The 23886-nt window shown below is 40.4% G+C and overlaps 3 protein-coding genes across 3 annotated transcripts in view; 1 reads left to right on the top strand and 2 right to left on the bottom strand.

Annotated features, from left to right (window-relative positions):
- Positions 1-12078, top strand: part of reep3b (receptor accessory protein 3b) — a 28596-nt gene extending 16518 nt beyond the window's left edge. The window contains exons 6-8 of the mRNA XM_069518112.1: positions 3793-3955; positions 7991-8124; positions 8961-12078. Of these exons, the coding sequence (XP_069374213.1) occupies positions 3793-3955; positions 7991-8124; positions 8961-9032 (369 nt within the window). The 3' untranslated portion in view covers positions 9033-12078. The remainder of the gene's footprint in view (positions 1-3792; positions 3956-7990; positions 8125-8960) is intronic.
- Positions 12079-15082: 3004 nt separating this feature from the next.
- On the bottom strand, positions 15083-18595 carry LOC138406121 (flagellar attachment zone protein 1-like). Its single transcript, XM_069517900.1, has 3 exons — positions 18402-18595; positions 16125-17603; positions 15083-16008 (listed from the first exon to the last, which is right to left on the bottom strand). Exons 1-3 carry the CDS (start codon positions 18423-18425, stop codon positions 15883-15885), a joined length of 1629 nt encoding a protein of 542 aa, XP_069374001.1. The 5' UTR covers positions 18426-18595; the 3' UTR covers positions 15083-15882.
- Positions 18596-20311: 1716 nt separating this feature from the next.
- On the bottom strand, positions 20312-23139 carry LOC138406119 (flagellar attachment zone protein 1-like). The gene is made up of 3 exons (XM_069517898.1): positions 22981-23139; positions 20648-22189; positions 20312-20531 (listed from the first exon to the last, which is right to left on the bottom strand). The coding sequence occupies exons 1-3, from the start codon at positions 23002-23004 to the stop codon at positions 20406-20408; spliced, it is 1692 nt and encodes a 563-aa protein (XP_069373999.1). The 5' UTR covers positions 23005-23139; the 3' UTR covers positions 20312-20405.
- Between the last annotated feature and the right edge of the window lie 747 nt (positions 23140-23886).

Below are 23886 nucleotides of genomic sequence, written 5' to 3'. Positions count from 1 at the left end.
TGCAGGAAGTAGAAAAATAGGAGAATGCTGCCTAATGTTTCAATGGCAGGTTAAACTCACAGTCTACATTCGGTGAGGTTAGGGGCTTGGACACCTACCTTGGTTGGTCTGGACATTCTGACATTTTTCCTGAACCAAAGTAACAGGTGTCCAACATGCCTCAGACCACAGTCCAGACCAAAAACAAGTGCTCTTGGTCCAGATCAAACTAAACCATGGTTCGGTTTGTTTGGATAGTTCAGGCTTTCAGAGTAATTGCAGGAAGTTGAGACAACGTCAAACAATAGAAGAAAAAGGAGCAGGAGCGTTCTACAAAATTGCTTGTAGTTTTCCCCACCGATCATATCATTTTTAAATGCAGAGGACATTCATTTTGGTGGCAGTAACATAATCATATTTCATTGGCAACACAAACAATGAGACTACTGTCCACCCAAACAACGGCAGACGCACACCCATTTACAAATCAATCAATGTCAAGTATAGGTAGATGCAGCCCACATAGGGGATGACAGGAGTTATGTGAGTCATACAAAAGTCTTTGATTTGCTCCGTAAATTACAACATGAAACCAAAACTAAACAGATCAAATGTAAACAATGGGATAAAGACATGAGCCTTGGTTCAGACCATGATCTGAACTTCCAGGTGTGAAAATGCCCATAGGCTAGCTCAACCCAAAGCCTATCTGTGCCCTGTAGTAAGAATGAATCACTAAATCTCATACTCTCTACCATGCTTTGTCTCTATTTATCTTTTCTCTGTCTGAAAAGATCTGTTTGTTCAGTCTCCCCACTCTGTCTTTACTGTCTCTTTTCTTTTCTTGCCCTCTATGTTTCATCACAACCGCGTTAGGTCACAGTGCTATATCAAATACTTTAAAGGCTTTTCATCTTTTAATTGGAAGTTGATGAAACCTTTGCTAGTTCAATAAAACCACCTGGATTCCACATCAAAACCATCTGTCTGAACCTACGTGACAGACTGAAGCCAACAGCTCAGAGAGTGGCAGGTACTGGACCTGTGGTTTGTTTTTACACATCCATATGAGCATTTAAACCATGGCTGAAGTGATTTTTGAATAAATAAGAGAGTCCTGAGACTCACTGAAGGCTAGTACAGCAAATATAATGGGCAATTCATTATGCATGCAGCAGTGCATGTTGCATATTGATGTGCGTGTTGCCTGCGGCTGATTTAAATTGCATCTACAAATCCTCCACAGGTGTGATGGAACAGAATGGTTTCAACTATATTTACAACTATGTGAGGGATGTCCAAATCCCTGGATCCAAACACAGGTTTTAAAAGACATGTGTATAACCGTAGACTAAAAGATACAATAGTGAAAAGTTATGTTTGTTTATTCAAGATAACATGAGCATGCACAATATATTAGTAGACTGATTTCCTTAAGAAAAATAAAATACCCTGAATACTGTACAGCAAGCCATCTGGGGAAAAATACTAGTATACACACAATTACGTACTCCTGCCAATACTAATTAATAGAAGTGCATTACAGGTGATAAGAGGAGAGACTGAATCAGTTCTCCTGGAGTTCCTCTGATCTGGTTTTAAAAAAGACTGAGAGCCACACTGTATAGTTTGAAATGATTGTGGTCACGGTGATGTGTGGATGTGCTCCAGCTTTTCTTACTAGCTAACCTTCTTGTGACTCTGTTTCTTTCTCTCTCCCTGTACTGACATCCGTCTTTCTTCAGGGTTTCTGTGTGTCAGCAGGCTGCTGTGGGAGGTAAAAACCAGTCAGTGTTGCAGCATGGACAGAATGTTCCCATTTCACACCAGCATTATTCCACTGTTCCCCATCCATTTCTGTTCTTTTACCAGACCTGGTAGCCAAGAATACATTTCAGTGTTTATTTCCATTTTCTTCCCAGTGTAGTAATAAAGAGTGTGTGTTATTGCAAAAATACATTTCACTGGAAAATGTTACATCCTCAATTTTCTTCATTTAGATTCGTTGTTTGGATGTGTTTTTCCCCCGTGTCTAACATTTTCATTTCAGTTTACATAGGACATATTCTTCCTGTTTCTTGTTTTTCTTGCTTTACTACTATCAAAAATCTCTTTTGTTTTTGTTCTTGCTGTGTTGTCCTCCCTGTGTTCATTTTGTGAGCCATGTCCATTATGACGTCTTTATCATTTTAGAAGGTAAAAATGCATTGAAAACTTCAATACGACGCTACAATGCAATCACGAAGTGTATATGCGATATGTACACACAATTTATACATACACGTTCAGAATATTCGATTATAGGTTATCCTAGGTTAGACTTATTTGGGTTAAGGTAATCAGAAATGGGTTTTGCATGACAATGTCTTATTCAGACTATTGGCCCAATCGGGTTAATATCAAAAATGTTGGTCTCCATGTAAACATAGTCGGTGACTCAAGTTTAAGCACCACACATATCATACTTTGCAAATTGGTTTCACTACTCCAAAGATATTTCTCTGTAGATATTGTGATATGCTGTTCTTACTATCTTTAAATTTCCATGGCAAGGCACCCTGTCTCCTTCATGTCTCTAAATAATGACAGAGCATCTTGAAAGATCAAAGTTTGTTAATCTATAATCTGATTATGAAGAAGACACACACAGTTGCTGTTGTCTCTACCAGTCTGTCTGCCTTACCACTTTAATTATAGTATTATATTATTATATATTATAGTTTATTATTATTAATAATATTAATTTGAGTCTTATTTTAATATTTTATCGCAGTGAACTACTGAGAGTTGAGAACTGGATGAGTGTTGTAAAGCAGCTGTAGCTCAGTGGGGACCTAGTTTTCTCCAGACAGTTGAGTCAAAACACCAACGTTCTATAGGTAAAAGATCACAAGGGCAAACAGAACTAACAATGGCAGTGTATGTGGCCACAGGACTGTCACTTGCGTGGAAGTGCTGCATACGGAAAGTGAAAGTGTAAACAATGGGAACAGTACATTATGTACTCAGAAGTCTGTTTTGTCATCTGGACAAGTCCCTCTCTCTGTCTCATCAGTGGAGAGTCCCCGAAGACATCAGGTCTCCCACCCAGATTTGTAAATTGACAGGAATGCAACACAACATTGAAGTGATTAATGAATAATCATCATAAATAGTTGTGAACTCATAACCGTGATTACCATTTTGCCCTACCTTCTGTTCCCAAATAAATTATACCCAAATAACATAGAAATCATACTTTATTAGACATATTTTAATATCTTTTAATTTAAGTTTTTCCCCCCCAGAACAAAGAAAATATATTTTGCTAAATGGTAGAATCTTATATCCTAGGCTGAGACTCACTTGCAATACCTCCCAAGGCCCTCCATTGGGCCACAGTTCGCACTGCAGTATAGTATGTCAGTGCCCTAATATTCCATATTATTTTCATGGCCCAGGTCTCAGTTAATGTCTGCTCAGGTTCTTTCCCTTACAGCTCTCAAATGGCTTTTTGGTTGTCAAGTTGCTTCCAGTCAAGTGTGGCCAATACAGAGTCGTAGTTACTTTCTGTAATAGTAATTTGAACATTGTCGGCAAAGACAATTTTGTGCTTGTGTCTGTATATAAACACAATTTTGTTTTAGCTGCAATAAAGATCTCTTCACCCAAACAGCCTCAAGCCCACAGATACTCAGTGGGAAACACTGGGCTCTCCACACTCTTAACTTGTGTTACACAGTCTGTAGACACCCACTCACTTCATCCCTCTGTTGGATTGTGTTCTGTGCAGTTTGCTTGTGATGTTAATATTGGTGTCTGTGTGTGTGACAGGGTCAGGGAGCCATCACAGAGAAGCTGCGTAGCTTGAGTATGCATGACCTCACACAGATAAGCCAGCAGGACGACAGAGGAAACCAGCTGTACCAGTACAGCTCCCACTCTGCCAACCCCGCCGTCAGGAGATCTCAGAGCACTGATGCTGCCGACGCAGCAGGTACGCACACACACACACACACACACACACACACACACACACACACACACACACACACACCCAAAAGGTAGGAAATCTTTTTTTATGTTTTAAGTTCAGGTAAAACATTCCATTCCATTTATTTCATTCACATGAAACCTCTTGGTGGAGGGGCTGAAATGTTATAATGTGCAAAAGTATCTGGTGACCAACAACAAGTACTCTCATGATCAGATATACAGTAGATCACACCAGACCACATTCTGAGGTGGTCTGGGCCAGTGCTCACATTCTGTTAGCAGTATAAACGCATATCCGTCCTGGGCCACATATGAGGAGGAGTCCTCAGACCTGATGCAGCTTCACTAAGAATAGTTTTCTTCTCGTTGATTTGTCTGTGACCACCGCCAGAGTATCAACATTGATCACCACATAATGATCGATGCTTTCGGCAGCACAGCTGCTTGAGATTCATTGAGACTCTCCTGACTCGTCTCTCTACCTCACTTTCGCTCGTTAGTGCCGACACAGACACACAGCGACACTCACACATTGACATTGGACACACTGACTGGGTAGAAAACAACATAACTTGGTCTTTGTGAAGCCAAATGACATGTGTTTGTCTGTATAGAGTGGGGAGGTGAGATCGGATCTCACAATGTTTTTATTCCAATTAGCAATAAAACAAAAAAACATTAGTTTCACACCATCAATTCATTTTTTTAATATCACTAAGTCTACTTCAACAGGTTTCTTGCATAACACCGACTCTCCTCTTTGTAGTTATATACACACATCTGCTGTGTGTTTAAAAGCTGTGGACTTTCAGACAGAAACATTGTCACACAACAAAAAGTAGAACCTGTTTCTGTGTTTTTCTTTGTTCCCCACCTCCTTCAATGCCCTCTCTCGTGTTTGATGGGACCTGCAGGTTGGCTGACATTAGCATTGTGAAGCTGTGTGTGTGTGTGCGTGTGTGCGTGTGTGTGAGAGGACTTCCCAGCAGACAGAGGAGATGAGATGAGGTTCAGTGGGATGCCGGTGGAATGTAAAACATGCACTCTCTCTGTTCCCTCTATATATCTGGCTCTCTTGCCCTCTCACTCTCTCTGTCTCCCTCTCTCTCTCTCTCTCTCACTCACTCACTCACACAAACAAACACACACACACACACACACACACACACACACACACACACACACACACACACACACACACACACACACACACACACACACACACACACACACACACACACACACACACACACACACACACACACACACACAGCCAGTGAGTGAGGCATAGGGAGAGAGTAGAGGGTGGAGGAGAAGACAGAGATGAATCTATAGGAGGAGAGTGGAGATGTAAGGGATGAATGGAGGAGTGAATTGGAAGAAGAGGTGGATGGATGGAGGGCGGGCGGGAAGGCTGGTAGACAGCATTAGCATGCTGAGAGAGGACAGAGTGTAATATGTATTCAGCTCAGCCAGCCAGCACGGAGACACAGAGACATGAAGGGAAGAAGAGAGGCGAGGGAGGAGAGATGTTTTCACCTTGGAACTGCTCTCTTTCAAATGGTTCTACATGTGAAATGTTTTTATCAAGAAACCACACACCCTCTAGTGGCCATATTACAAGTCCTTTGTTCCTGGGCAGCAAAGGTTTCCTACAGGTGATTGATTGCTTGTTGAACACACTGCATGACTCAAGGATACATCTGAAGATGTTCTATATCCCATGTGCAGAGCCAAACCATCATGTCTGATTCCTCTGAGTCACACAATTCTATTGTTTCCAAAGGTTAACACGCACGCACGCACGCACGCACGCACGCACGCACGCACGCACGCACGCACACACACACACACACACACACACACACACACACACAGTGAGCCACGCTGTAGCACTGGGTGACATGATCCTTCATCACCATGAACACACACACTGGGGTTCATTTAGACTAGTCCTGCTGCCACACACACAGAGCACAATATGTGGATTCATCCACTGCATCCACACTTAATTTACATGTTTGATTGGTTGGTTTCAAATTTCACTCACTACTTCGGAATCAAAAATGAATTTTGCATACATCTTGAAAACAACTTGGCTGAAGGTTAAAATTCACTTCTCATTGTAGTCTTTCATGTCTCCATCTTTGTTCCATTGATCTTTTCCCTAAAATTACAAATCTACCCGTCTTTTTTAAAGATATAGAAAGTGACAGGAACTAGTTGAGGCCATTTTCACAACCTTTGGTATATTACATTATCTTATATTATAAATTATACATTATCTATAGACAGGTGAAAAAAGTTATCAAAGGAATTTCAATGTGTCCATCTTTTTCTAATTTTAAAAGCCAATCAATTTTTGGAAATGGAAATATGGGACATGGGCCTGTAAAGAACACATTTTGTTTGGGCACGGACCTGAGCAAGGGGGCAAAGTTCTTTAACATTGTGACATAGAGTAATGTGTCTTTTTTAATATTTTCACCAATTTCCCAGGGAGTGATGAATGGATCTAGATGAAACAAAGTGGACTTAGTGAATTTAGAGGACTTACATCTACGAGTGTGTGCAATTTGTTCTAGTTTGATTTCATTTAATCAGAATGTTGAGCCTTGGCGGAGGTATGCGCTCCACTGAGTGCCATTCTAGTTCATTTATATTTTAACCTTGTGTGTCTATGACAAAGAGAGAGCTGCAACATGAGGCAGCAGCTGGTGTTTGCTGACTATCTGCTGACCTCTGCTGGACCAGCTGCCGTTCACACACAGTGGAAATGAATCCAGCCTTCTTCTCTACCACCATGACACACAATCAGCACAGGCCTGTCATATGAAACTGTAACAATCAGCAGCCACAGGCACCTCAGTCAGTAATCATTCACTGTAACAACGCTGAAAACACCAAATGTCCTGTGATCCTTCAGTGCATTTTTACTGTGATCTGGTTTCCTGTGGATGTTAGTGGTGACTCAACAAATGTAAATTAATTAAGTCTTTTTTTCTTATTGCGTCTAACATACACATGGTGTTTTCACGAGTTGTAACTGACCCGTCAATCAGCAGCGTCAGACTGTATGAGGACTATAAGTAAACTTGATGGTGCATTGCAGGGGAAGTTATTTATATCAAATATTCTTAATACAAATCTTTCTCACTCTAAGCTTTAGTAGTTGTACTGATCACATGTTCTGTCACTGATGAAATATAGAGGACCACCATCCATTCATATCAATAGTGTGTTTTTTTCTGTCTCAATGTTTTGAACTGTCCTGCTCTTTGCATATTTATTTCTGGTTATTCTAGCATACAATTCTGAAATTCAAAACATTTAACCGATGAATTTAGAAAATAATTGTCTATTGATTATAAAGATTCCTAATAGTAAGTTTAAAAGAACATCTGAAGTATAGAACTATTCATTTAAAACGTATTTATGTGAATTTGGCAACCACAAAGGTCCAGTGTGTAAGATTCAGGTGAAAGGGATCTATTGGCAGAAATATTGAAAATAAAATAATCCAAGTGATGTTCTCACTAGTGTGTTTCATCTAAATTGTAAACATGGTTGTGTCTTTACCCTAGAATTGCCCCTTTATATTTAAATACTTGACACTACAGTTCTTTATACATCTGTAGCGAGTCCCACGGTTTTTTTACAGGAGCCAAAACTGGACAAGCTAAACACCTTTATAGTTTTTATGACAACTGAAGCTTCCACAGGTTCTCTTTCATTTTTGGAAGGGGAGGGTGAGATGAGGGGTATTCAGCTGCAACTTCACCACTAGATGTCACTAAATTCCACATACTGAACCTTTATTAATTTCAGTGAGATATAAAAGTCAATAAAAAAATCATATGTGATTAATTTTGCACTTTGTCACACATTTATTTAAAACAATCTTTAATGGATTTTCAGCAATAGCACAACTTCTCAACCCGATTGTGTGATCAATGCAGCCAAACATGCTCTCTGACTCACTGTGATACACGTATGTCTGTTTTTCACTGTTTCTGGTGGTGTGTTTTTTTTTCAGAATACTATTATGACCAGGAGGAGAGGACGGATGATGAGACTGAGCCAACCTTCTCTGAAGATGAGGCTCTCACTCAGAAAGGCCTGAGACGATCACAGAGTGTCAAGATCACACGGTCCAGAGTGCGTAAAGACGTAAGTGAACTGTCTGAAATATCTTTTCTGATAGCAGAATAAATCTGTGAATATATCAGCCAATAAAAAGGAATATTAAATTAAAACATTTTAAAACACAAGTCAAAGAGAGAAGGTGCTCAGGAGTTGATATTTTGAAATCATTAAGTGTCATAACACAATGCAGAAATTTAAGCCCTGTCTACACTACTGTAGATATTTTTTGATAAATTATTTCCCCCTCTGTTTAAAAAAATAAAAAAAAAATAAAAAAGGAAATCCAAACAACCTTCATTTTACAAAACATCTCCGTGCAGACGATAACACAAAAACCACTAAAAATGCTCAAACAAGCACGTCAGGCCAGTAGGTGGCGATAAAGTTTACATCCACAATCTGTTGAATACCATAAAAGAACACTGTAGTGATATGCAAATGTTTCAGTGGTTAACCCTTACCTCCCATTCACTGTCATCTGTGCCAGCAAGGAGCTTTCAAACATTTGCTTCCTGTGGCGAGACAAATTGCTACGTGGCTTCACATGGAGTTCACACCCATGTGCTTTTATCTCTTATGAACGACTGCGCCCTAGTATTGGGTGAGGCAGACGCCTGGGAATGTCGGCAATCTGGTGCAGTGGTGCTTAATTTGGTAATTTGTAATTACATCTAGCAGTGCTCACCCAATGAAGTGAATCTGGTATAAAGCTGTCATTGTTGTCGTTGGCGCATGCTCATTACACAAAGCAACAGTGGGCAGTGACATCAAAAATCTCTGTCTTAGTGACTTGAAACTCATGGACAGGACGTCACACTGAGGATTAACCCATAAACACATTTTCATTGTTTTCTCGCCAGGCTCGTTATGGATCCTTGAAGATTAAAGGCAAGAAGAGACCAGCACTGAGCTCCGTTAATTATGGGCTGTGAAACGACTACTGCTGACACACTCACAGCAGACAGCCTGCTGATTGGTGGAAGCTGTTGTCAGTCTGTGTTCCAGCTCTCCTCGGTCTGAACTCCCTCGTCTCTGATCGTGACCTTCGTGCTGACATATTTATTCCCTAACTCTTCTTAAACCAGAGACTCTCAGAGAACTTTGTCATTGGGATGAGTACATCCAGAATATTTTTTGCATGGATGTTGTGTTTGTTTCATCTGTTTTTTCTTCACTGTTGTGGTGTTTGGGAGTGATGTTATATAGCTGTGGTCTTTAGAGTTAAGTTTCATCTGTTAGTCTTTTTTATTTGTGGTACCACTTTCAAATAAGACATCCTCTTTGTGCACTTCATGAACTGTAGAACTAATTCTTTATTAATTGCACAGGTATGAGCTACTAATATTAGCAGGGTTTTGGGTTGCCAGGTTTCAAAGATCGTTTTGGCTGTTTGTGATACTTGCTGTGTGTGTCTGTCTCCAAGTAGACTGTTCTCTTGTCCTCTGGATCAGACATTCTAATAATAATAACTTTTTAACATGACTACAGACCTTGTGGCTTCATAGAAGTCGGAGCCAGGATCCTTTTGATGTTGTTGTGGTGATAATATTAGCACCGTTAGCATTTATCACCATTTAATTTTTTGGGAAATGCCAACTTTTAGCCACTGTGCGCTCACTGTTTTTATCGTTTCATGCTGTGAAACACCACTGTCCTCTACCTGGTGAGGAAAGTGAATATTGAATATTGGAGTTCAATACCTTTTAAAGGGTAAAACAATCATTGCAACAATCCAAAGATATTTTTAAAACCTGGCAACCCAAAAGTTTTTATTTCTGGCTTATAAATGTTCAACAAAGCATTATTAAAGTATTGTACTACTTATTAGGTAAAGTGACACCTTTTGTCTTTTGAGAACATGGCACCAGTTTTGCTTCTGCTGCCTTTCAGGTATTTTATCAATGAGGAACTTGTTTTAAGGACACTCTTGACACTTTGTTCAGTTTGAGTCTGTTAACTGCTCCTTGGTTTAGTAAACTAATTGATGCTTCTTTTGGACCTGGGTGGACTCAATCAGGCTACACTTGCAACATTCCCTGACACAGTGGTAACAGTATGAGAGCCCAAGTCTCAGAGGGACACAATCTGAACTCTTGGACTTTAGGGGAAGACGGATTGAACCTGTCTGAGTGAAACACACTTGAATGAAACTAATGAACACCAGCCGATCCTTATTGCCGTCGGAGGACGACAGTAAACACTGACAAAGAGGAGGAATGGGAAGAGAAAACCACGTTGATAAACACAGGGATGAACTCCCTCTCATTTTTAATGCTGATTTCTTATTCTCCTGCTTTTTTCTCATGTACTTTTATATGACCGTTCGCTTGATCACATCCCTGGTTGTAAATTTCTGCCTGTATTTCTTAGTGACAGAGGAGATTATCTTTTTGAAAGTTATTTTTGTTTTGGCTTTGGATCAAAATGAGTCTTTTTTTTGTATTGTAACCAAGTGTTTTGCACATATACCTCCTCCCTGATATTTTTTATCATTGCTGTTGTTGCTCGTCATCTCATTTTATAATGTACTTTGCTGTGTGCGGATGCAGCACAGAGTGAGCTTAAAATTCTTGATGATGGACACTAATACTTGCTTAGTGTTGTATTGTATTTTTTTTTTTGTATTAAGTTTGAGATACAGTCCTGACAAAGGGTAGAAGGTTCCTTCAAAAGTTACTGTGGTGTAGAGTCAGTTTTACAGTTTCTCTGGCAGAAACGAATCAGTCATTGTGCTTCTGATTCAGCACTACGAATGATTTCTGTGTTCTTTGAAACTGCGGAGGTGATACAACTGGGAGACAAATTAAAGGAGAAACATGAATTCAGTGGTGAATTCCAGGATGTGTTTGTAAAGTCAAAGAATGAGGCCTGGATTTTTTTTTTATCACCTGCATTAAAATCACTGTAGGAAGGGATTTTCTCATGGCCAGTTTTTAAAAGAGAAGAAGTTATCAGCCCATTTTCAACATACAAATCAATATGCAATTATTGTTTTCCGCAGGGCTGTGACTTTTTATCTACTTTTCAGATCTTATGAGAATTGAATTATCAAGGCATGTGCAAAATCAAGTAAGCGTGGCAGATAATTTCATAGAGTTTGTGAGAAGCAGTGTGGAGGGATTTTAAATTCTGGACACTTGATGGCATATTTACCAAAAGTGCTAAGGATGTTTTTTTTACTGTTAAATCTGTAGACTCACCTGCTGCTGCTGCTCCTGCAGCTCAGGCACAGCAGACCAGACACACTTGTGCAAAAGACTAATTTAAAGAACATTTACCAATTGATCATCACATTGTTTTAAAATGTTGGCTGGAATTCTTTGCCGACTTAAACTTTTCGTATAAAGTGACAGCCCTAGTTTCAAGACGCACTTCAAAAAAATGCAAAACCGAGTCTCAAGCACTAATGATATGTCATGCATCAGTATTGCTGCATGTGGGTGTCTGTAGAGATATGAACATGTGTCTGTTCCTCCCTCCAGTAGAAGTCAACACACTTGGAAGCATCTCTGACACGAAGCACTGAAGCGTCTTGGTGGAACAGCACCTTTCTGAAGCTGTCTTTACACCTGCATGTCTGTGTAACTGCTACAATCCTGTTGTTTGGCATTCATCTGTATTTCTGGGGAAGCCTGTGCAGATCTCCTTCCTATGGAGGACTGTTTAATCCCCTGAAAGATCTACTGTCTGCTACATGTGACCTTGTAAGTGACATTTTATGCTTACCTTAGGTCTAATCAAGCTTTATGGGAACCAAAGCTCTGTTTTTATTTGGGTTCGACAACAAGCCAAACTTGCTCATGTTCTAATGTCCAATTCTAACAACTGACTAATGATACCAAAGCTTCATGTAGTCACTCAGAGCTGTTGGGCTGGGTTGTTTGATCGGTGGAGGTAAAATGTCTTGGTGTGTGGCTTGCTGGATTGTTACTGCAATAAAATAAAAGCTGCCCCGTCACAGCGAGGGCAACAAATAAAGAGTCTGGTGCATCATTCTTCTGCCTCTTAGCTTTGTGGGGCTTCTTTGTGCTCAACAACCACTACCCAATTCATCCAGTTGGCCCCTGTATGCAAGAGCAACAATAATGCAAAAGTTAAAGTGCTTTAAATGAACACAAACCTGTAATGGGACCACACAATGGGAGATTATTACTGGTTATTAAAGAATATTGCACTGAGCTCAGGTAGAGGGAGGAACAGTGGATTTATAGAGGCCTCAGCAGAGAGATTACTGCAGCCATGACAACTGTGTCAGTGTGCTGAAGTGACACAAGTCATCTCTGAGCACATCTTTCTTTTCTGCAGTTGCACTGGATACCTATCAGATCTCCTGACCAGGTCGGTTGGTTCTGGACTACTGGCTGTTCCTAGAGTTAAAACCAAACGTGGTGAAGCTGCCTTTAACTTCAATGCTGCTCAAGTGTGAAACAATCTCCCTGTCGAGCTAAGACTTGAGACAATGCTAACTACTTTCAAATCCAAGCTAAAGACTTACCTGTTTACCATTGCTTTTTATTAATCTCCTTTTAAAGGTACAGTGTGTAGAATTTTGTGATATCAAACATGAAAAAGAACCTGTGGTAGCTTTTAATTGACATAAAAACTGAAAAGGTGTTTAGTTTGTCCAGTCTGAGTTGTAAAAAACATGGCGGCCTCCGTAGAGAGGACCCCCTTGATGTAAATATAAAGTATTTAAATATAAAGGGCCTTTTCTGGGGTAAAGAAAACTACAATTCATACAATTTAGATGAAATGAACTAGTGAAAACATCATGAGGATTATTTTACATTTAATTTCTGCCAATAGATCCCTTTCACCTAAATCTTACACACTGGACCTTTAAATCAAATTTATCTGTTAGCTTGTTTTGTTGTTTTGGTTATTCCACTTTATCTTGTCTACTTTCGATTGCCTATTTTCTTCTTGTTTTTACTCTGTGTGTTTTTTCTCGCTTGCTATTATTATTTTTAGCGTTTGTTTCTTTTGCTTTAGCTTGTGTACTCTGTAAAGCACTTTGGGTTGCCTTTGGGTATGAAATGTGCTTTGTAAATAAATTTGCCTTGCCTTAGATAGTAAAGTGTGACATCTACTGGAATTTAAAATGGACCATCGTGATCCTGATGTCATTCTGTGCATGCAAATCAACATTCCTTATCTGTCTTAGCTTTCTCTGGGTGAAAGCAAGAAGCTGCTCAGACCAGCATCCCACTCTGCCTTCATTCTTTTAGAATCACTGAGTAACATTGAGTAATTTAGGATAAAGAGTTAGTGAAGCACGTTTGAACAGAAGAACATCTATCTTTGTTATATAAATATATATATATATTATATACACTGCTCAAACAAATGAAGGGAACACTTAATGGTCACAGTATAACAGCAAGGGATATCAATCTGTCCATTTAGAAAGCACAAGTGATTGAGAATCAGTTTCACCTGCTTTGGTGCAAATTAAAGTGGCAACAGGTGCAATGGAGGCAAAAACAAGACAACCCTCATAAAGGGAGTGGTTTTACATGTGGTGGCCACAGACAGCTGCTCTCTCTTTATCCTTTCTTACTAATTCTTTAGTTTTGTGTTCTGCTAGTGTCCTTGTCATTGCTGGTAGCATGAGGTGGTACCTGCAGCCCACTCAGGTTGTACAGGTAGTCCTCCAGGATGGCACATCCATACGTGCAGTCATAAGGAGGTTTGCTGTGTGTCCAAGACCAGTCTCAAGAGCATGGAGGAGATGCCAGGAGATCGCCCCGTTACACAAGAAGAGTTGGACAGGGCTGTAAGAAGGGCATCAACCCAGCAGCAGAACCGGTATCTGCTCCTTTGTGTGTGGAGGAACAGCAGGAGCACTGAGAGCCCTACAAAATGATCAAACATCAAACAGACTCCATGATGGCCTGATTTCCTCTATCATTCAATCAATCACATTTTATTTGTATAGCCCATATTCACAAATCAAAATTTGTCTCATAGAGCTTAACAAGGTTAACATCCTCTGTCCTTAACCCTCAACAAGAGTTAGAAAAAATAGTATTTATAAATATTTTAAATAGTATTTGGTTAGAACAGTCCAGGTCTGGGAGGAGATCCCCCAGGACACCATCCGCTGACTCATCAGGAGCGGGCCCAGATGTTGTCAGGAGTGCACACAGGCACGCAGGGGCCATACACACTACTGAGTCACATTAGGAGTCGATAGATTTTCAGTGTGTTTTGGCTTGTTGCTCTCAACATGTTAATGATTTTGGTTTCAATTAACCATTGTTACATAATTTTGTTGTCAACAAATTATACAGTGTACATCAGCAAAGATTTTCAACTTTTTAATTATATATATATATATATATATATATATATATATATATATATATATATATATTTATATGTATAAAACCAGTTAACAGTGACATTGGTTGTATGTCAGTCCTGACAGGACCACAGAACACAGTAGGCACGGTTATCCTCGGACCGCAGTGGAAACACATGATCATGACTTGGCACAGTGTGCTCACAGCAGGCTGTGGAAAAACAGAATCATATCCCTATTCTGACAAATGAGTATGTCACTGGTACAGATGTGTGCAGCTGTTCGAAAGCTGAGAGCAAACAGGACGGAGATGATTTCCCAGAATCAGCCTCAGTCTGAACAACCATCCTGTCAGACACATATCAAAAGACGCTCTCTTCTATCCACAAAGTGGTCCGAGGCCTGGGTTGAGTTTGCCGAGATGATGCAGATGTCTGAACAGTTGTAGAAGCTGTTGGGGCCACTGGGATGAATGCTAGAAAAGCTCTTTGTTGTCATTGTTCAAAACAATGAAAATCGGATTAGCAGCTCTTCAAGAAGTGAGCAACAGATTTAAACAAACAGTTTTCCATGATATAAGCCCTATGAGGCAAATTATGATAAGTGAATATGGAGTATATAAAAAATTTATTTATTGATTGATCGATCAGTTTTGAAACACAGTACCACAAACTGTGATTTCTATTAGAACAGTACAAAAAGCACTAATATACTTTATTTACCCAACATATGCTATAATCACTTCAAGTCTTTTTCAAACAATATTAAACTATAAAATGGGAAAATGCCGTCCCATAATTCTTTGAAAAGCGACGCAGCGTCCTCGTTTTATTCTCCTGAAACGAACCAAAACTTATAGAAATCCTCACACGATCGTCTGAGCTCCTGATTTCATCTCTGTCACATCTGTCCAGTCAGGAGTCACGTTGAACAATGAGATTATTTAACTTAACTAGTTCTGACTCATCAAATACCGATTGCATGTTTAATTTTTCCTGATGGCTGCAATCTGTGTCAGATCATTTGTGAACAGACGAGATGGAACAGATCTGATGATGCAGCATTGCAACAATGAAACGGAGCTTGCTCGGTTTGTGAGCTGCTGCTTTGTAGCCTCTTGTCTATTTGGTCCGGCGCCATCTTGTTTTTTTAAAATCAGAAGTGACCACATTAGTAGGAGCGAGGGGTGGAGCCTGACTGAGAGCTCGAGGACACTGCACGCCCTCCTCCACCTGCAACCTGCACCCATTGGACATTACTAGCTGTCAATCACATTATATATACAGTTTATATCATATACACATCATATATTTGACTCTATATGGAACCATGACTTACAAAAATGAACACCAGGGTGTATTGAGGAAGAAACAAGAGATGTTGATTAAATTTCAACTTTATTTTTTTTCAAGAGAGGTACATACATATTTTCTTTTTCATTTTCTTTGCCTCTTCTCCTCCTTCTCTCTGTCTAGTTTCTATCTCTTCTCTTGCTTCTTCTTCTCTTTCAGCTCTTTCTTTAGCCTCTTTTCTGCCTCTTTCTTTGCTTTCTTTTGCTCCTTTTCTCTCTTTGCCTTGTCCTTATCGGTCATCAAGGCCAGTTCCTGAAAAGACAGAGACGAGTGTGTTTAGATGTTTTCTCTTTCAGAAGCGTGAATAAGAAACAAACTTAAAGTGCAACTAGTTCTTATTTAGATCAAACTGAGCTGATGTGACTTACCTGAAGCTTGATCTGTTTCAGGATGAGCATCTTTATGTCGGCCTCGTGCTTGGCCGCCCACATCTGCTCAGTATCGCTGACCAGTTTCTCCAGCTCCTTGACTTTTATGAAGCCAGCCTCCTTCTCAGCCTGCTCACAACTGAGATGGTCCTCCAGAGCGTCAACTTTCGTCTCCCACTCAGTCTTGTTCTGGAGGATCCTTGTCTCGATGGCTTGCTGCATGCAGATCAGCTTCTGGTTGCTGGCTTCCAGTGCCATATTCTGACTGGTCAGACTGGCGATCATCTGATCCGTATGGACAATTCTGGCCTCATGCTTGGTCACCCACTTCTCTTCTGTGACCTTGAGCAGTCTCTCCAGCTCCTTGATTTTATTGGAGTCAGCCTTCTTCTCTGCCTGCTCACGGCTGAGCTCGTCCTTTAGAGCCTTGATTTGAATGAAGCCAGCCTTCTTCTCTGCCTGCTCACGGCTGAGCTCGTCCTTCAGAGCCTTGATTTGAATGAAGCCAGCCTCCTTCTCTGCCTGCTCACGGCTGAGCTGGTCCTTCAGAGCCTTGATTCCATTGGAGCCAGCCTTCTTCTCTGCCTGCTCACGGCTGAGCTCGTCCTTCAGAGCCTTGATTTGAATGAAGCCAGCCTTCTTCTCTGCCTGCTCACGGCTGAGCTCGTCCTTCAGAGCCTTGATTTGAATGAAGCCAGCCTCCTTCTCTGCCTGCTCACGGCTGAGCTGGTCCTTCAGAGCCTTGATTTGAATGAAGCCAGCCTCCTTCTCTGCCTGCTCACGGCTGAGCTCGTCCTTCAGAGCCTTGATTCCATTGGAGCCAGCCTTCTTCTCTGCCTGCTCACGGCTGAGCTCGTCCTTCAGAGCCTTGATTTGAAGGAAGCCAGCCTCCTTCTCTGCCTGCTCACGGCTGAGCTCGTCCTTCAGAGCCTTGATTTGAAGGAAGCCAGCCTCCTTCTCTGCCTGCTCACGGCTGAGCTGGTCCTTCAGAGCCTTGATTTCTGTCTGCCGGTTAGGCTCATTCTGGAGAACTTTTGTCCCCATATCTTTGAGCTTGGTTGTGAGCTCAGTGATTTGCTTGTCCAGTGCCTGTTTCTCATGTACAGTCCTGTCGATCACCTGTTCCCTCTGTTTGATGGAATACTCCAGCTCATTCACCTGGTTGCACTTTTGCTTCAGGTCACGTCTGATCTTATGGATCTCTGTCTGCTGGCTTTGGTTGCGATTACTCAAGGACCTGTACTCCTTCTCTTGGATCCTCAACTCCTTCTTGGCATCCTTGAGATCGAGCTCTAGTTCCTCCTTGAGTCTTTCATAGTCTGCATTCTGCATGCTCTCCTTTTCCTTCCGCCATGTAGCTTCTTTGCAGGACATGGCGATCTTTAGACTGGCATTTTCATGAGCCAGATTCATATTCTCAGAATCCAACTTTTGCTTTGCTTCAAGGAGGTCCTCAAATAGTTTCTCAGAGTCTGGCACCTGAAAGACACAAACAAACATATAACAGTTAAAAACACAGTCCCACACTCGCTTTGAATTAAATGTTGATGAACCAGACCAACAAATCATTGATTTAACCACCAGTACATTTAAATACAGTTTCTTCAATTCTGTTAAATACAGTCTCTACATACTAGGGATGTCATGATATGAAATTTTGGCAAACAATAAATAGCTAATAATATAGCTAATTAACTACAATATTTATTATTATCATCAATTATATCCAGTTAGTTTTTATAGTGTAACGTTTGGCTATTTAAAAGTAATTTATGTAATAAGTTTCATTTAGTTGCCTTATTGTGGAAGGTTGGTCAGTGAATTTGTATATCCTGTCATCATAAGCAGTATATCTGTATGGGACTTTTATTGTGTGTGTGTGTGTGTGTGTGTGTACGCTAGCTGGTCAGAAACCGAAAGTAAACAAGTTTTTCTCCTCTGGCTGTGAACTCCTCTGATGGAGTTCTTTGTCCAGCGTTGGTGGAAATAAGGCCGTTAAGTCAGCTCCCTCTTCTCAACTAATGTTTCAGTGGCTCGCCCACACAAATTACATGACTTGCGAGAGATTTCACCACATGGTGCACACACAAATTTAAAAAAATCACTAATATGCTCATGCTAGCATTCTAGCGTTAGCACCAAGGTGATGGGTTTATTTAAAGTCCATCCCCTCGCAGAAAAAAATATTTTTAGAGTTTGAGACAAACAATGGAAAAATAAAATAAAATCATGTAAAGTGTAACACTAAAAAACATGTTTCCTGCTTAGAAACCTTACCCTTTTTGACTTGTTCTTCGGCATGTTGGCTAAATACAGGAACAGTGTAGGGGTACTGAAGTATATTCTGTCTTCTGACGGTCTCGTGTATCAAAGATTTGTGGATCTGTGGTCTAGTTTTGGAGCTGTTGTCCTCCCAAGGTCTCTTCCCGAACTCTTATAGGCACTGAACCTGGCCTTGATGGCTTTGAAGTCCAGATAAATGACATTTAACAATCAAGGTCAAATATGACATCATAGACACTGTCACATGTGACATCACAGAAACTGTCACATGGGACATCACAGACACTGTCACATGTGACATCACAGACACTGTTACAATTTTTTTTGTACAGTGCCAAATCACAATATACATTATCTCATAATTTTCCACTGTCTTTTTGCAATGCTAACAGTGTTTTACTTGAAGGCTACATAGCCACTGTTGTTTATTGTATTTCAAATATTTCAAATGAATAAAGGAGTGTATGTTGAAATACATGGGATTTATGTAATTTTTTTTTACCATGGTATCAAGAATACTGGAGTTTCATGGTATCTGTATCGACTACTACATTTTTGGTATCATGACATCTCTAATTAATACATGATATAATAAAGTAACTTGTAGAGATTTTTTGCTGAAAATAGCAGAGAAAACTGTGAGCACAATCTTCAGTAAACAAGATTTGTAATATAAGGTAGGTGTATTGTCCTGCATCAGGTTAAGACGTTACATGTGACATAAGGGACTCACTCTCTAACCTTTTGGGAACAACAGTATTATTACCTGGTTCTTCATTATTGCACCTGCCAAGAAAAATCCAAGGTTTCTGGCAAATACATTCTTTTTCACTCATCTATTTTGAGCAACTTAAACTGAACCTTGACTAAATTATGAAAACAGGGTGCACTGATATTCTGGTTCTGATGTTAGTTGAAGGCATTTTATTTTTGTCATAAATAAGACCCATCATTTGTTCCAACTGACTGAAAACACTGCTCTAATATCACACACACACACATACACACACACACACACACGTAAAAGAAACATAAATAGCCGCAAATATATACAACAATGTACATAAACACAGATTTAAACAAACAGTTTTCCATGATATAAGCCCTATGAGGCAAATTATGATAAGTGAATATGGAGTATATAAAAATGTATTTATTGATTGATCGACCAGTTTTGAAACACAGTACCACAAACTGTGTGATTTCTATTAGAACAGTACAAAAAGCACTAATATACTTTATTTACCCAACATATGCTATAATCACTTCAAGTCTTTTTCAAACAATATTAAACTATAAAATGGGAAAATGCCGTCCCATAATTCTTTGAAAAGCGATGCAGCGTCCTAGTTTTATTCTCCTGAAATGAACCAAAACTTATAGAAATCCTCACACGATCGTCTGAGCTCCTGATTTCATCTCTGTCACATCTGTCCAGTCAGGAGTCACGTTGAACAATGAGATTATTTAACTTAACTAGTTCTGACTCATCAAATACCGATTGCATGTTTAATTTTTCCTGATGGCTGCAATCTGTGTCAGATCATTTGTGAACAGACGAGATGGAACAGATCTGATGATGCAGCATTGCAACAATGAAACGGAGCTTGCTCGGTTTGTGAGCTGCTGCTTTGTAGCCTCTCGTCTATTTGGTCCGGCGCCATCTTGTTTTTTTAAAATCAGAAGTGACCACATTAGTAGGAGCGAGGGGTGGAGCCTGACTGAGAGCTCGAGGACACTGCACGCCCTCCTCCACCTGCAACCTGCACCCATTGGACATTACTAGCTGTCAATCACATTATATATACAGTATATATCATATACACATCATATATTTGACTCTATATGGAACCATGACTTACAAAAATGAACACCAGGGTGTATTGAGGAAGAAACAAGAGATGTTGATTAAATTTCAACTTTATTTTTTTTCAAGAGAGGTACATATTTTCTTTTTCATTTTCTTTGCCTCTTCTCCTCCTTCTCTCTGTCTAGTTTCTATCTCTTCTCTTGCTTCTTCTTCTCTTTCAGCTCTTTCTTTAGCCTCTTTTCTGCCTCTTTCTTTGCTTTCTTTTGCTCCTTTTCTCTCTTTGCCTTGTCCTTATCGGTCATCAAGGCCAGTTCCTGAAAAGACAGAGATGAGTGTGTTTAGATGTTTTCTCTTTCAGAAGCCTGAATAAGAAACAAACTTAAAGTGCAACTAGTTCTTATTTAGATCAAACTGAGCTGATGTGACTTACCTGAAGCTTGATCTGTTTCAGGATGAGCATCTTTATGTCGGCCTCGTGCTTGGCCGCCCACATCTGCTCAGTATCGCTGACCAGTTTCTCCAGCTCCTTGACTTTTATGAAGCCAGCCTCCTTCTCAGCCTGCTCACAACTGAGATGGTCCTCCAGAGCGTCAACTTTCGTCTCCCACTCAGTCTTGTTCTGGAGGATCCTTGTCTCAATGGCTTGCTGCATGCAGATCAGCTTCTGGTTGCTGGCTTCCAGTGCCATATTCTGACTGGTCAGACTGGCGATCATCTGATCCGTATGGACAATTCTGGCCTCATGCTTGGTCACCCACTTCTCTTCTGTGACCTTGAGCAGTCTCTCCAGCTCCTTGATTTTATTGGAGCCAGCCTGCTTCTCTGCCTGCTCACGGCTGAGCTCGTCCTTTAGAGCCTTGATTTGAATGAAGCCAGCCTGCTTCTCTGCCTGCTCACGGCTGAGCTCGTCCTTCAGAGCCTTGATTTGAATGAGGCTAGCCTTCTTCTCTGCCTGCTCACAGCTGAGCTCGTCCTTCAGAGCCTTGATTCCATTGGAGCCAGCCTTCTTCTCTGCCTGCTCACGGCTGAGCTCGTCCTTCAGAGCCTTGATTTGAAGGAAGCCAGCCTCCTTCTCTGCCTGCTCACGGCTGAGCTCGTCCTTCAGAGCCTTGATTTGAATGAAGCCAGCCTCCTTCTCTGCCTGCTCACGGCTGAGCTCGTCCTTCAGAGCCTTGATTCCATTGGAGCCAGCCTTCTTCTCTGCCTGCTCACGGCTGAGCTCGTCCTTTAGAGCCTTGATTTGAATGAGGCTAGCCTTCTTCTCTGCCTGCTCACGGCTGAGCTCGTCCTTCAGAGCCTTGATTTGAATGAGGCTAGCCTTCTTCTCTGCCTGCTCACGGCTGAGCTCGTCCTTCAGAGCCTTGATTCCATTGGAGCCAGCCTTCTTCTCTGCCTGCTCACGGCTGAGCTCGTCCTTCAGAGCCTTGATTTGAAGGAAGCCAGCCTCCTTCTCTGCCTGCTCACGGCTGAGCTGGTCCTTCAGAGCCTTGATTTCTGTCTGCCGGTTAGGCTCATTCTGGAGAACTTTTGTCCCCATATCTTTGAGCTTGGTTGTGAGCTCAGTGATTTGCTTGTCCAGTGCCTGTTTCTCATGCACAGTCCTGTCGATCACCTGCTCCCTCTGTTTGATGGAATACTCCAGCTCATTCACCTGGTTGCACTTTTGCTTCAGGTCACGTCTGATCTTATGGATCTCTGTCTGCTGGCTTTGGTTGCGATTACTCAAGGACCTGTACTCCTTCTCTTGGATCCTCAACTCCTTCTTGGCATCCTTGAGATCGAGCTCTAGTTCCTCCTTGAGTCTTTCATAGTCTGCATTCTGCATGCTCTCCTTTTCCTTCCGCCATGTAGCTTCTTTGCAGGACATGGCGATCTTTAGACTGGCATTTTCATGAGCCAGATTCATATTCTCGGAATCCAACTTTTGCTTTGCTTCAAGGAGGTCCTCAAATAGTTTCTCAGAGTCTGGCACCTGAAAGACACAGACAAACATATAACAGTTAAAAACACAGTCCCACACTCGCTTTGAATTAAATGTTGATGAACCAGACCAACAAATCATTGATTTAACCACAAGTACATTTAAATACAGTTTCTTCAATTCTGTTAAATACAGTCTCTACATACTAGGGATGTCACGATATGAAATTTTGGCAAACAATAAATAGCTAATAATATAGATAATTAACTACAATATTTATTATTATCATCAATCATATCCAGTTAGTTTTTATAATGTAACGTTTGGCTATTTAAAAGTAATTTATGTAATAAGTTTCATTTAGTTGCCTTATTGTGGAAGGTTGGTCAGTGAATTTGTATATCCTGTCATCATAAGCAGTATATCTGTATGGGACTTTTATTGTGTGTGTGTGTGTGTGTGTACGCTAGCTTGTCAGAAACCGAAAGTAAACAAGTTTTTCTCCTCTGGCTGTGAACTCCTCTGATGGAGTTCTTTGTCCAGCGTTGGTGGAAGTAAGGCTGTTTAGTCAGTTCCCTCTTCTCAACTAATGTTTTAGTGGCTCGCCCACACAAATTACGTGACTTGCGAGAGATTTCACCAAATGGTGCACACACAAATTTTAAAAAATCACTAATATGCTCATGCTAGCATTCTAGCGTTAGCACCAATGTGATGGGTTTATTTAAAGTCCATCCCCTCGCAGAATTTTTTTTTAGAGTTTGAGACAAACAATGGAAAAATAAAATAAAATCATGTAAAGTATAACACTAAAAAACATGTTTCCTGCTTAGAAACCTTACCCTTTTTGACTTGTTCTTCGGCATGTTGGCTAAATACAGGAACAGTGTAGGGGTACTAAAGTATATTCTGTCTTCTGACGGTCTCGTGTATCGAAGATTTGTGGATCTGTGGTCTAGTTTTGGAGCTGTTGGCCTCCCAATGTCTCTTCCCGAACTCTTATAGGCACTGAACCTGGCCTTGATGGCTTTGAAGTCCAGATAAATGACATCTAACAATCAAGGTCAAATATGACATCATAGACACTGTCACATGTGACATTATAGACACTGTCACATGTGACATCACAGAAACTGTCACATGGGACATCACAGACACTGTCACATGTGACATCACAGACACTGTTACAATTTTTTTGTACAGCAAATCACAATATACATTATCTCATAATTTTCCACTGTCTTTTTGCAATGCTAACAGTGTTTTACTTGAAGGCTACATAGCCACTGTTGTTTATTGTATTTCAAATATTTCAAATGAATAAAGGAGTGTATGTTGAAATACATGGGATTTATAGGTTTTTTTTTTAACGGTGGTATCGAGAATACTGGAGTTTCATAGTATCTGTATCGACTACTACATTTTTGGTATCATGACATCTTTAATTAATACATGATATAATAAAGTAACTTGTAGAGATTTTTTGCTGAAAATAGCAGAGAAAACTGTGAGCACAATCTTAAGTAAACAAGATTTGTAATATAAGGTAGGTGTATTGTCCTGCATCAGGTTAAGACGTTACATGTGACATAAGGGACTCACTCTCTAACCTTTTGGGAACAACAATATTATTACCTGGTTCTTCATTATTGCACCTGCCAAGATAATACAAGGTTTCTGGCAAATACATTCTTTTTCACTCATCTATTTTGAACAACTTAAAGTGAACCTTGACTAAATTATGAAAA

This window comes from Paralichthys olivaceus, chromosome 21, assembly GCF_024713975.1.
Source record: "Paralichthys olivaceus isolate ysfri-2021 chromosome 21, ASM2471397v2, whole genome shotgun sequence".
NCBI lineage: Eukaryota > Metazoa > Chordata > Actinopteri > Pleuronectiformes > Paralichthyidae > Paralichthys > Paralichthys olivaceus.
This window is presented reverse-complemented; position numbering and strand designations above follow the sequence as displayed.